We start from the raw sequence: 15,350 nt of genomic DNA, 5'->3' as shown, positions 1-15,350 counted from the left end.
AATAAGCGCCCATGTCTATCCCTACTCAGAACACACTTAAGCATATGCTTAACTTCAATCACATTCTGAAGGCTCATTGACTTTAATGGGATTCAAGCATATCAAGCATTTGTCTAAGTGCCATCCTAACCAGAGCAGCTTTCCTGAACAGAGGCTTTCAAATCCTATGATGAAATACCGAGGCCAGTAGACATAAGATGAGTTTTGCCATTGACATCACTGTAGTCAAGATTTTACTCTGCCTGCTTATACATAAACTCATTATTTTCCCTAGTATTCATTAGTTTCAACTTCTCTGCCGTCTACCAGTACACGCCCCAAACTTAAGACCTTTCTGTCTTAATTCTCATTGACTTCAGTGGAACCAGAATTTCACTCGTTTCCTTTACTATTTTAAATATTCCACAGTCCATAAACATTCCACCACTTACTTCATTCTAATTTACAAATATTGACTAGAATTAACTGGTACGGTTTTTGTTCTTTTTATATATTTTTAGCTAATTAATTGCCTTCTATTCAATTGAAAAGAATGTATCAATCATCATGTCCAAAATTACTATAATCCTAAATACGTGATATGCAATGAGAAATAAACTAAAACCCTGGCTTCAGTGAAGGCATGCCAGATTTCCATTACTTTACTAGGGTCAATATTTAACTGCATTTATTCTTCCTTCTAGAAAAAAAAAAACTATGTAAAGATTTGAAGTAGGAGGGTGGGAAAGAAATAATGCAATGTATTTGTCCCTAGCAGCCTACACATTTTAAATATGGTAAATTCATTTAATAACTTGGCTGAAACCCTGAAATCTAATTTAATGTAAAATAAACAGCACCCTGAAATTACTAAATTCATGGTTAGATTATAAAATTCACTGTGTCAGTCTATGTCTTTACTAATGCATTACATCAGATATTAAAACACACACTCTCATCACTAATGGAGTGGTGCACTGTAACTTAAAGGATTACATTTTGCTTCCAATACGATAACCACATAATTGAAGTTTGTCTCCATCCTGCCTCAGTAATCACTGTAAATGAGGTGAAAAACTCCAATGCTATGCAAAAGAAATGAATCTCAAGAGATTAAAAATAATACCGGTCTCAAGAGACATAAAAATTAATTTTTCCCTGAGACAAACTCTTCCCATGAGGTAATTATGATTCTGAAAAACTCTTTGCAATTTAATTTAATGTTTAACTAGGAAATGGTAGAATTACAGACTAGGAATAATATTTTCAAAAACACATAAGGGACAGATTTTTAAAGGCATGTCAGTGCTTAATTAATGTCCATTGATTTTAATGGGAGTTAATACTTCTAAAAAACTTTTAAAAATACTTTTTTTAAATACTTTTAAAAAATGGACCCAAAGAATAAGTCATTTTGGAAAACAGGATTTTAGGATTAAAACACCTCAGTGGTTTAACAGCTAAGTGTCCTTTGCCTTGGATAAGGCCACTCTCTCCAGCACCTTACTAGTGCCACAGCTTATGTCAGGGGTGCCCAAACTTTTTTCAAAGAGGGCCAGATTTGATGAAGTGAACATGCGTGAGGGCCGACCATTTTGCCTGACATTCTTTGAACCATTAAAATTAAATGCAAATTAACTATTTTATGCAAAGTTTATTGCAAACGGCATACTTTTCATTTCGTCACATGGATGACAAATCTAAACAGGTGTTAAATCACTCTGCCTTTCATATCTGAAGGCCAGATGAAAAAAAATCCAGAAAGCTGAAATATATGTCAGGAACATTGTAAAGTACATTACATATTATTGGTAATAAAGGTTGTCTGTCAAATTTTAAGTTCAAAAAATATGAACAGGAACATAACACCAAGTATACATGTTGTGTCCAAATATATTTATAACTGATTTAGACCAACTGACATTAACTGAGATTTTACAATGTATTCATCTCAATACATATGGATTCGTTGGGGGCCATAAAAGATAGATATTGCCAAATTACCTGTGGGGCCGTATTAAACCGGAACACGGGCCGCAATTGGCCCCCGGGCCGGACTTTGGACATGCCTGGCTTATGTGAACAGAATCACTATTCAATACCCGGAACAAACCCACCAGTTGCCTGTATCAAAGAGCTCTCACAAGCCTCCTCGCCACCCAGACAATTTGTGGTCAGGTTACAGAAAGATGTGACATCCAATTCTTCTGTCATTCTGAACTAAACCAGCAGGAATTGCTATGTTTCTTGAGAAACTCAAAAGGAAGGATGAGTCTCCAGCAGCTTCCAAGCAAATACTCTTCTCAAAAACCTAAACCAATCTAACAAAAAAAAAAAAAAACCCCTATAATTTGTGTGCTGCCGTATGATAATCTAAGACTAAATTTCAGAAATAGCAGATGCGGTCTATTTCTTTCTTTCTGGCATCCTATAATAGTGTATCCCTTCTGCCAGGTGGTCATGGTCAGCAGATAGGACAGGGTTCATTATACCTTGTGTCCCTCTTGACAAGTAACTGAACTGGACTAAAGCCCCATCAAGAAACTTGAGAAAATTAATGTAGTTTCCATGGGTGCCTTGAACAGGCAGAATTTCCCACTTATATGTGTAATCCTGATAGGCAATACTGAATCTAGAACTTCTGGAGCTTAGTGCATGAGCCTCTATTCCTTGAGCTAAAAGCCAGCTCACTCTCAGCTAAGGCCATAGAACAAACTCATTCTTTCTCTCTGTAAGTGATCTAAGTGCCACTACATGAGACAGTGAACACACCCAGCAGGTATGCAGGTTACACAAACACCTTGAGAAAATACAAACAAGAAAATCATTACAGGGGAAAAATGAAAACAATCTAATTGGGGGAAGGATAACAACAGAACATACATGAACATATGGAGTAAAACGCCCCTCCCCCCTTTCCAATAACTTTGGTAATACTCTGTTTAACTCCCTTTCCCTCTGGGTATGTCTACACTGCATTCCTCTTTCGAGCGAGGAATGCAAATGCAGCAGAGTGAAATTGCAAATTATTGTAGACCGCGCCTACACAGCATTTTTAATCTCGAATTAGGGTATTTTGAAATAGCAGCCAGATGCAATTATGCAAATGAAGCACGGGAAATTCAAAGCCGCACTTCATTTTCAATTTCACTCTGTTGCATTTGCATTCCTCTCTCAAAAGCAGAATGCAGTGTAGACATACCCTCTGACAGTATATATCCCTCGGCAACTCCACCTCATCCATCCACCAAACCCGCCTTATGGTTTGCATTGTTGGGCTGCCATAATCCAAGTACATCTTTGCAAGAAAAGTTGGACATACATAAATCCATGGGGCTGGATCTAATGCACCCGAGGGTGCTGAGGGAGTTGGCTGATGTGACTGCAGAGGCTTTGGCCATTATCTTTGAAAACTCGTGTTGGTTGGGGGAGGTCCCAGACGACTGGAAAAAGACAAATGTAGTGCCCATTTTTAAAAAAGGAACAAGGACCATCAAGGGAACTACAGACGGGTCAAGCCTCATCTCAGTCCCCGGAAAAATCATGGCGGGGATCCTCAAGGAATCCGTTTTGAAGCACTTGCAAGAAATGAAAGTGATCAGGAACAGTCAACATGGATTCACCAAGAGCAAGTCATGCCTGACCAATCTGACTGCCTTCCACAAGGTGACTGGCTCTATGGATATGGGGAAGACAGTGGACGGGATATAGCTTGACTTTAGCAAAGCTTTTGATATGATCCTCCACGATATTCTTGCCAGCAAGTTAAGGAAGTATAGATTGGATAAATGGACTCAGGAGGTCACAGAGTCCAGCCCCCTGCCCAAAGCAGGACCAATCCCAACTAAATCATCCCAGCCAGGGCTTTGTCAAGTAGAGACTTAAAAACCTCTAGGGATGGAGATTCCACCACCTCCCTAGGTAACCCATCCCAGTGCTTCACCACCCTCCTGGTGAAACAGTTGTTCCTAATATCCAAGCTAGACCTCCCGCACTGCAACTTGAGACCACTGCCCTTTGTTCTGCCATCCATCACTACTGAGAACAGACTCTCTCCTTCCTCATTGGAACTTCCCTTCAGGAAATTGAAGGTTGCTATCAAATCCCCCTTCACTCTTCTCTTCTGCAGATTAAACAAACCCAAATCCCTCAGCCTCTCCTCAAAGGTCATGCGCTACAGCCTCCTAATCATTTTGGTTGCCCTCCACTGGACCCTCTCCAATGCATTCACATCATTTCTGTAGTGGGGGGGCCCAGAACTGGATGCAGTATTCCAGATGTGGCCTCGCTAGTGCAGAATAAAGGGGAATAATCACTTCTCTAGATCTGCTGGCAATGTTCCTTCTAATGCACCCTAATATGCCATTCGCCTTCTTGGCGACAAGGGCACACTGTTGACTCATATCCAGCTCCTTATCCACTGTAATCCCCAGGTCCTTTTCTGCTGAACTGCTACCAAGTCAGTCAGTCCCCAGCCTGTAACAATGCTTGGGATTCTTCCATCCCAAGTGCAGGACTCTGCACTTGTCCTTGTTGAACCTCATCAGATTTCTTTTGGCCCAATCCCAATCAGTCTAGGTTACACTAGACCCTATCCCTGCCCTCCAGCATATCTACCTCTCCCCCTAGCTTAGTATCACCCACAAACTTGCTGAGAATGCAATTCATCCCCTCATCCAGGTCATTAATAAAGATGTTGAACAAAATTAGGCCTAGAACCGATACTTGGGGCACTCCACTTGAAACTGACTGCCAACCTGACATTGAGCCATTGATCACTACCTGTTGGGCCCAACAATCTAGCCAGCTCTTTATCCACCTTCCAGCCCATTTATCCAATCCATATTTCCTTAATTTGCTGGCAAGAATATTGTGGGAGACTGTATCAAAAGCCTTGCTAAAGTCAAGGTATATCACATCCACTGACTTTCCCATGTCCACACAGCCAGTTACCTCATCATAGAAGCTAATCACATTGGTCAGGCATGACTTGCCCTTGGTGAATTCATGTTTACTATTCCTGATCACATTCCCCTCTTCCGAGTGCATCAAAATGGATTCCTTGAGGATCCCCTCCATGATTTTTCTGGGAACTGAGGTAAGCCTGACTTGTTTTCTGGATTGTCCTTCTTCTCTTTTTAAAAGATGGGCACTACACTTGCCTTTTTCCAATCATCCTGATCTTCACAAGTTTTCAAAGATAACGACCAAAGGCTCTGCAGCGACATTTGCCAACCCCCTCATTACTCTGAGATACACAAATCCATGGTCCGGATTTAATGCATGTCCGGCTTTTCTAATTCTTCCAGTTCTTCCTCTCTGTCTCAAATATACACTCCTTATTTACTTCAGTGCATGTGTGCACAAGTGAGTGCATACTTTGAGAGGGAGGAAACCCAAATTCTGTAATCTGCTTATGTCTCTTCCTTAGATTTATGGATTTCACACACTATCTCCCCTGAAATAGAACAATTCAGCATCGTAAGAGTAATTCTCTCTAATCCAAGATTGTTTTGTAAGTACTTTTGCTATGCTTCGGGGATCATCTGCTTTCTGAAGATGAAAGTAATAGGTTGGAATTTTTGATGTGTAGGTAGTTCTCATGTTAACACTTTGTGAAATGAGTAATGAGGAGTCACACATTTTAGCAGGACAGAAATTCAGAAACTTGCTACATAATTATAAAACTATTTTACCAATGCAGCATATGGGATAAACAGGAAAACTTTCACCATTAGCCTTTGGCCATCAAACACTAGAAACTGCCTGAAAACAACATTCATAATCTGTGGGGAACAAGGAAAGAAGCACAAATTTGTCTTGCCTTTAGCTGCTGGTTAATTCTCATTGTAAGCAAATGTATTTAGATTGTTTTGCAATCATATAGAAGAAAAAAAATGTGGGGGGTGGTTGACTTTTGTTTGATTTTGTTCATTTTCTAAAATGTCTCATTCAGCAATGTGGGTAGTGTACAGCAGGCCTGAGCAAAATACGACCCACCAATCCACTGTGTCTGGACTGTGGAGGCAGCGCGGAGCCCTAACCAGGGTACCCTGCTTGCTCCGCAGCCTCACATGCCACTCACAAATGCAGTTGCTGGGCCCCTTTTCTGTTTCAAAACTGCAGACGCTGCCCGCACCCCTAGCACTATCCTATTGGCTGGTTTCTGGCCAGAAACTGGCCAATGGGAGCTGCCTGTTCGAATAACAGGCAGCCAAGAAGAACCACACTCTCTCTCTCCTCGGTTCAGTTATTCACACAAGCACATGGCCAGGCAGGCTGGCTGGCTGGCAAACATTTTAAGCTCTGCAACCAGACAGGCAGGTTTGGCTTCTAGCTGGTAAACCTCCTGGCCACAGCCTGCCTCTGGTAACACAGCCCCTCCCTGTCCCGACCCTCTGCCCTCCCCAACATACCCAAACCCTCTGACACCCTCTGCACCCATACTCCCTCCCAGATCTGGCACCTCAATCTCCTGCCCCAGATCACAGTCCCTTCCTACCCTAGGTCACCTCCCAAACCCTTGCACTCCAGTTCCCAGCCCTAGGTCACAACTGCCTCCTTCACCCAAACTCCCTCCCAGACTCCATTCTCCCTCCTGCACCGCAATCCTTTACCCCAAGCTCCTTTCTACACCCAATCTCCATCTCAGCATCTCCTCTGCATCTCCCTCCATTAATATCACAGAAGAGTGCAGCCCTTGACCACTTCCCAAAATCTTGGAGTAACCCCCCGTCAAAGATTACTGCCCACCCCAGGTGTACAGTTACAGTGAGAAATAACAAAATACAGGAGGCCCCAGACTTGCGACCGCCCGAGTTCCGACTGCCCACACTTACAGCCATTTTTGTAAATGTGGAAGGGGCCGGAAACCCCCGACTTATGCCCTCGGCCCATATTTACGATGGTGCACGGCGCCTATCATAAATGAGGGTTCGAGTTACGATGCCCCCAACTTGCGACACTTCCCCTGGAACCAATCATGTCGCAAGTCGGGGGCCTCCTGTACACTATTTCACAGGATTTGTGTAGTGAAAGTCAGTTCACGTCCAGTGGATTTGATATGCTGCTATGAAAGCCGTATGAGCAGTAGAATTTCCCATGGCTACTAGTGAATTATGGGTCAATTTCCGTTATCTGAGAAATCTCACATAGTTTTCCCTCTGCGTCCCCTGAGTTATGATTCTCTCATACCCTTGTAGTTAAACTCATGAATCACTCCTATCCACGGGGCTGCAATCCTTTTTTATATACTCAGTGGCTTATGTAGAAATACTACCATCAGAAGTGAAAGGTGGAATAAGTCTAGAGGTCTAACTATTTCAGGAGTACCTAGTCATCTCACCAAGAACGTCAGCCAAGTGTCTGAGGTTGTAAAGCAAAATAGTCTGTGTTATGTGGTCTGGGAAACCGTTGTCTAATTCTGATACAAACTCTATTTAATCGGTGCACTACCAGATTTCAATGACTACCCTCAATCAGTGTTCCCTCTAAGCTGCTTGGCAGCATAGCCTCACAAGTGATTAATCAGCCCCGCCCAGTCAAAGGCTCAGGGCTCCCTGCAGGAAGCTCACTGACTGGGTGGGGCTAATTAATCAGCTAGGAAGCTGTGCTACTTAGAAGGAACACCGCCTTCAACACCTGTGTCAAAAAATGGCTTGAATTATAGTATTAATAGTATGGGGCCTGCTCTTAAGGATGTGCAACCTGGAGACCTGCACCAGAATCTGTCTTTATGGAACAGCAAAAATCAGAGACTGGTAAGGCTCTTAGGGCTAACAGGGGAATAGAATATTTTACACAATAAAACAGAGTGTAGAGGTGACAAGCAGACACTGTCAGTGAAACAGCAGTTTAAAGACAGCATTAAGAGAGTATAAAAGCATGATGAGCCTTCCACTGATAAATGCAGCCCCCAGATACAGTAGTGTGTGAGGCTAGAGAGATTAGGACAATACTAATATCACACACAAACAAGGGTTTCAACTGTGTAAGGAATTCACTAAATATTATACCAGGTAGATTGGACAGATTGATTTTGTTCTTAAACCAGCATCTGATGTCTTTACAGCACAGAGAGTCACTTAGGTTGCAGACTCATCCAACAGTTCTTAGCAATGATTGGAATTCTTGTCCAAAAAGGTGTGCAAAGCGATATGTCCCCAGATAGAAAGAGAAAGATTCGTGCCACTGCAATGATAGATCCTGCTCAGGGAAAACAAACATAGTTCTCTGCTGGGAATTTCAGTCTTATTCTTAAGACAAAAAAATCTTGGGGGTATGGTAGGGACCAGATGGGAAATCTGCCTAGAAGGCAAATGTGCTGACCTGCAGGGCAGGAGCTAAGCCTGATGATTGTGTTGTATTACCAACAGAGCGGCTGAACTGTTACTGGAACAATGTGCATTGACTTGCTGTGTGATGAAAAGTAGCTACTCTAGCTCAGGAAAATGTTGCCAGGAGCAGCAGCGAGAGAGAGAAAGACAGACAGACAGACAGAAACTGAGAGTATATGTGTAATATTAATGTTAAAAATATCCCACATATGTTTTGGTGACATCAGATAGTTAAAGCTGAGTTATGATGTGAAGGTCTAGATTACTTGCTTTTATATGACAAAAGTGTATTATATACAGTAGATATTAGGGAATTGTAAATTGTAGGCTAGAAATTTGCTATAGGTTAATAATATTCCTAGCTGTAAATGTGCAGTATGAAACTGACTTATCAATAAGAATGTAATGACTCACTGTACCAGCATCTTTCTCCTTCATACTTAAACATTTATTAATGCTAATGTATCTAGTACATGGGTTGAGAGAGTTTCTGTACATCTGGATGTTATGCTTAGATTATCTAAAAATAAAAGTTTTGCTTAAGAGTCATACAATACATATAATATATAATCAGCAATAACTGAGATTTAGGAGAACAAGTTTACTAATATCCAAAGAGTACTGTTAATCCAATATTCAGGTTTATCACTACTGGAAAGTTTTACAAAGAGTTGGTAGCGGAAAGCAAATATATCAAGGAGTAGAAATTGTCCGTTTAGTAAGTCAGAATTGAGGATAGGTTGTCTGTTACCTTTTATCTTCCCTCACTGTTCTCCTTTAATGCTTCAAGTGGTAGGAAGCCATTACCTCTGGTGATGTCTCTTATGTCTGCTAGAAAAGGAGAAAACCCATCTCCTTTTCATACTGCTGAATCAAAGGACAAGGCACCCAAATACTAATGCCCTGGTAGACCATCTTGATTGTATGCAATTATTTTTTAATGATAAACAACAAACTGGAAACTTTTCAAAGATCTAATGAGTTCATAAAATCTGAAAATGTTGTAATTATATTCATTAATATTTAAGAGTACCAAAAGATTAACACACATTTCAGCCATTCTGTCCACCTTCACAGGTTAATAGCAATTCTTCAATGGTCTATTTGTATTAGACACAGTAATACCATCTGTATTCATGCTGGTGTTCAATTTAGCTAACACCTCAAACGCAATGCTAAGATTCCAAGGACTAAAATTTGCACAACAGGAAGACACTGGTTGCTGGTTCAAACTCTGCTTTCAAAATCCAGTCAGGCCAAAATATGTTGCTATCAGCTCACAAGCTCGCCAAAAAAAATTATATATATATATATTTCAGTCTTCAAAAGTTCACTTTACAGTTTCAAAGGAGAATCTAATCCAAAGGTGTCTCTTGTTTGTATTTCAGATTTTAAACTATTATAAAATGTCTTATTTATTCTTCTCCAACCTCAGCCATAAAACCCATTTCCTTTTTTAATGTTTTCTACTGCTACAATACAAACCCCTGGCTAGTTAGTTTTCTTTGTTATGGATAGCTTCCAACATTAAAAAAAATCATCAAAATCAGCCCTTATAGTAGTATAGCATACAGGTCAAATTAAAAGGAAAAATATTAATATGTAATGCAACTGTACATAGACTCCACAGTCACATCAAGCTTCATTATGCTAGAGACTCTGTACAAACACACACAGTAAAAAAAGGAGAGCAGGCACCAAAGAGCTGACAGTCTTAATTATTCAAAGCAGAGGTGGGCAATAATTTTTGAAGGAGAGGGCCACTTCACACATTTCAGAAGTGTCCCCTGGCCTCAGGCGGAAGGGGCAGGGCCTCGGGCAGAAGGGCAGTCCATGTGCTGTAAAAAGGCACTATGTTTTTTACACAACAAAGTAATTACATTTTTAATAATAGTTAACTGCATATAACATTATCCAAAGATTATTACAGAAGGCAACACTTGTAAAATCTGTAACAACAACACTAACATTTTGAGAACACTTGTAACATTTGTAATAACAACACTAACACTGAACTTTTAGTTACATCAGTGGTGGCCAGTATCCAACCCATGGAGTGGCCATGATTTCCCAGGGTTAGCTCCCGCAGGCCACCAATGCTTTATTTACATGCACCTTCACTGGTACAGCTGCTTGAACCTCCCATTCACCATGGAGCACCATCTCTAGCCAATAGGCACACCACCTCCTACAGCTCACATGGGCTAGGAACGGTGATCCACAGCCAACAGGAGCTTTAAATGGTCATATGTGCAGAGGCACAGGTTAATAAGCACTGGCAGAAGCTACATCCGAATTATTGCCCACCTGAGTTTAATGCAACTTATGTGCATTAAATTTAAGTATAAAATAAAAAATGCAACTCAATATGAAGAAGAAAGTCTATGCTGGGCATTAACAAGGAAGGTGAAGTCAGGTGTCACTGCTGATGTTGCGATGCGGAGCCCTACTGCAAGGTGGTCAAGCAGTGATAGAAGATCTGTTTTTAGATTTATTGAATTTCATCACAGAAAATGTCTGCTCGCAGATGTAAGTTGATCTAAACAATACAAGCATAATTTGGGCATGAACCTTGACCTTCAGAAAAATGTGTTCATTAAGAGATGCATAAAATTCCACAAGTGGCATTGATTTGAAATGTAAAGGGCTGGCGCCTTCCCTGTGCCTCTCAGGGAACCCGTTGCCTAACAGCCGGGGAACACAAGAGCCCTTTAAATAGAAACAGCTGAAAGGGCTCCCAGCTCCCTGCACTTCTAGTGCATTGCTGGAGATGCAGGATCCCTCTGAGCTGTTTCTACAGTAATTTCTCATTTAACACGTGCCCACTTAACATGTTTTCGCGATTGCACGATTTTTTTTTTTTAGGGAACATTTTTTAAATTACACGACCATCCCCGGAATAACACCATTTCCCCAGCCGGCCCATTGCCCGTGGCTGTGCAGGGCTTCCTCCACCTCCCTACAAATGTGGCGGAGGGTTCGCCGCGCCATTCCCCGCTGACTCCCCCTCGCCGGACGCAGTGCGGGTCCCAGCAGACCCATCATAGGGGCATACTCCCAACCCAATCCCCCTCCCCTCTGCTCCCCTCCCTTCCATTCCCCAGAGCCAAACACCTCCCCTCCCTGCTGCAACCCAGTCCCCTTTATCCCCCAACCTTATGTCCCGGTCCCAACAGACACCACCACTTGAAACGCAACCCCCACCTTTTCCATTATTTTCAATGGGAAAATTGACCCCGCATAACACATTTTCACTTAACACGATCATTTTCTGAAACGTATCTATAGTGTTAAATGAGGAATTACTGTATTTAAAGGGCTCTCCTGTTTCCCGGCAATGCGCTAGAGGCACAGGGAGCTGCGAGCCCTATCAGCTGTTTCTATTTAAAGGGCTTGTGCCTTCCCCACAGCTGCTAGGCAAGGTGCGGGGAAGATGTGAGCCCTTTAAATAGAAGCAGTTTGAAGGGCTTGCACCCGTCTCCTCCTCTGAGGCAATGAACTATGGGGCAGGGCCTGAAACTGCTTCGCCGGCCAGATCAAAGCCCTATGCGATTTAAAATAATTTCTAAGCTTCACAACCACAGTTCTTATTTTGATTGTCCATGTTTACTTAGACCTGGGGGACACCAGAATGTCACTGTAAAATATGAACTAATACTGCTTTTAACGTGCTAATTGCTATGAAGAAAACCTTCCATATATACAGTTATCTTCCTATTAAAGTTTTATAACTCCACAACATTCCTCATAGTTAAATATTTATTCACTGAATGAATTTTCAACTTAAAGTCATTTTTGTGGACCACAACTGAAAAGAGTCAAGTGGCCTGGACATAATTTTTATAATTAAGATTATGAAAATCCTGAAAGATAGTCTTCCCTTTATTTCTGTGGCATTTTTTAAAAAAGCAATCAAATGGAAGATCTATTAAAGGACAACAAGTTAAAGAATAGTTCAGAACACACACACCCACCATCTATACACTGAAAAATTACTGTCCTATCAATACATGAAACTTACTGACCTCCACATTCCAGCAAAACTGTGCATAGTGCTCACACAGCGAGGTAAAGCTGGAGGTTTGAGTCCATCCATTCGAATAATAAGAGCAGGAATACCAAAGAGAACCAGGTATTTCACATAAAAAAATAGTACTTGAGCTAATGCCAGGCCACCTGAAAGAGAACATGCCAATGCTTTACAAAAAATAAGATAATTAAAAGCACATTTAAAAAATGTTTCCAATTTTTTCCTTAATCAAATTATCCATTATCCAAAATTCTAAACATTTGATTAATAAACTCTGTGATTCATATAAAATGTATGTGAGCTATAATGCACTAAACATAAGATCTGTGATCTTAAATACACAAAGCATCAGAAGCTTCCTCAGGTCTGGATTGTTCTGATATGCAATTATTGACTTGTGTTCTGCTGAAAAATCAAGCTGTATTGACCAAAGAGAAATATTTACCTCAAGGGACAATAAATCTTGATGTCTGCCAAAACAAAGTCAATATACAGTCTGTACAGTATTATTACATACACTCTTCACATGTCCCTCCAAAATGGGTACGTAAGTATTGTTACCTTTGTAGTATCATGGCAGGTCAAGAGAGACCCCACAATGTCAGATTAATTTTATTGTGAGACTTGTGATATGTGATGTTTTCCTTCAAGTCCCACCTCATGTATAAACTTTCCTATAACTCAGCAACGCTCACCAGTCCTAGCTTGTCCTTCCGAATCCATTTTTTCACACTTTGTTCTTCCCAATGGCTCTCTGGATCAGCTTTCCTCTGCTGCTCCTGTTTCCCCCTTGAGCCTCCCTTTCCTCCTCAGGCAACCTGCGCCATTCCTGACTCTTTATTTAAAGCCCAACTGGGAGGCAGCTAACAAGTCACTCATGCATGGACCCCATCCCAATTAAAAGGGTCCATCACTGTGACAGTCTCATTCCAGAAATGTAATTCATGAAAGTACAACGTGTAGGTACTTTTTTGGGCATTGTATTTTTGGCATTCTACTAAGATGTGCTCTGGATGGCACTCCAAATGTAGCTAGCCACTGTTATAAATTAAATGACTACTTAATCTAGGGAAATCCTGGCCCCATTGAAGTCAGTGGCAAAATTCCCATTGACTTCAACGAGGGCAGGATTTCATACCTGTACGCAGGGTCAGGATAAGTTCTACCCTGACATCTGGTGGTGAATTGTGGCAAGTGGTGCAAAAAGACTTCAGGGGCTGATCTTGTTTGCATAGGCACACCCACCCTGCCTAGTATGAGCTCGCAGCAGCACAAATGGTCACTTTGGCCACTGTGGGATCCCAGTCTCTGTGTTATTGAGGCAAGAAGGATAAAGTGTTGAGCAAGATGACTGAATCACACACCCACTGTCTGTGTGTCTGTCTGTGACTAGGAATTTCTGTATCTCAATGTCCTGTTCCTGTCGCCACTTGCCAAGTACCACCAGACTTTTGACTTGTACAGATGTTGTTTTCCCAAAAACTGGAAAATACCAGTGTGGGACTCCTATTAAAGTGGGGAGACTGATTCACAACAGTCACCACACTGTCCTTGACAGATAGAGGGCTTAAAACCAATGGCATGGGCACCACAATTATTGGAGGTCCTCTGTCGGCTACAGCCTTCATCAGCCTTCACAGCAGTTGTAACATTACACAAACCTCCACTGTGCAGTTATCCACTGTCTGCTCTGCCATTGAGCATTTCTTGGATCACACTTTGTCTGCAACCTCACCCTTGACCGTTCTGCCAGGGGTGACCCTCACTGTTCCCTCTGAACTGTGGGGCAGCACTGCGCCATGGGTGATTAATCAGCCTCACCCAGTCAGAGGCTCAGGGCTCTGTGCAGGAATTTGACTGACTGGGTGGGTCTGATTAATCACCTGTGAAGCTGTGCTGTCTCACAGCTTAGAGGGAGCACTGGTGACCCTACCAGAGTACATGAACTCCAGGCAGCATCACTCTCAGGGTCATAGGAACACAGGAGCCTCTCCACCACTACAAGGTGATGATCCATGGAGAAGTGAATCCTAAATAATCAACAGTTACCATGTGAGTAAAAAAATAAAATACAGGCTGTTTGTCCTTTGTAATAAAAGTGGGTTACCTACCAATATCTGCAAAAGACTGCAAGAGAACTTATAAGCTTTTTCTTGTTTTCTTGTTATGAAGCAGTGAACTGCCCAATGTTTTAGAGAAGAAAATCTCATTAAGCTTTGTGGCTTATAACTGTATTTCCAGTTTTCAAAACAGACATCAGATGCCAAATATTTTATCACTTTCTCCTCATCTTGTGGGAGAAAGCTAACAAATTACTTTGTTAACATTTCATTACCATTTAAATGGATGCACAGGCGCCACCATTTCAATAACAAAACACTACGTGCTTCTTAAGAATGAACTCAGAAATCCCTTTCCTGTTCATGGGTTATTAGAAAGAGAATAATAAGACACCAGCCACAGTACTCTGCCATCTGAGTGACAGGGCAATATGCAGACTTCACTTATTAGGTATGTATGTGATGTTACATTCTTTATTGCCAATACTGTTTTTTATGCCTTTTTAAACTATCAGATAAAATATCATCAATAACGTCTTGCATTCATTATGTTATTCCACATGATTTTATATAAAGACTCTCCTTATTAAATACAAAGGAAAATCTAATCAGGAAACCTAATGAATAATTAAAGTAATGACAACTGAAACTCAACTGTAATCTTCACTAGAAAATATGGTACCTAGTTAAGACTAATAGGTTAGACCTACAGCTGATATAAACAAGCCCATAAAATGTTTTGAAATTGTATGTCTCTAATGTGCATGCCTGAACATACGTATATGATGGCAACCTTGTCTGTAGTCTAAGTTTCGTTTAAGCTGTGCTGCCACACAGCTGCCTAGTTAGCACCTCCCAGGTGCTCAAAGCACCCATGAAAGACAAGTAGGAGTAGGGTTGCCAGATGGTTTAACCAACCCCCGGAAAAAGAAACACTAGGAAAAA

At 41.4% G+C, this 15,350-nt stretch overlaps 1 protein-coding gene across 8 annotated transcripts in view; it reads right to left on the bottom strand.

The window, feature by feature from the left end:
* Window positions 1–15,350, bottom strand: part of HHAT (hedgehog acyltransferase) — a 369,064-nt gene that overhangs the window by 268,317 nt on the left and 85,397 nt on the right. For all 8 annotated transcript variants that reach the window (XM_014580487.4, XM_075925124.2, XM_075925129.2 and 5 more), the window contains one exon: window positions 12,341–12,491. In XM_014580487.4, the coding sequence (XP_014435973.2) occupies window positions 12,341–12,491 (151 nt within the window). The remainder of the gene's footprint in view (window positions 1–12,340; window positions 12,492–15,350) is intronic.

The sequence above is a fragment of the Pelodiscus sinensis genome, chromosome 3, assembly GCF_052426305.1.
Source record: "Pelodiscus sinensis isolate ZL-2025 chromosome 3, ASM5242630v1, whole genome shotgun sequence".
Lineage (NCBI taxonomy): Eukaryota > Metazoa > Chordata > Testudines > Trionychidae > Pelodiscus > Pelodiscus sinensis.
Note: the sequence above shows the minus strand (reverse complement) of the source record. Positions and strands in the feature narration are given on the sequence as shown.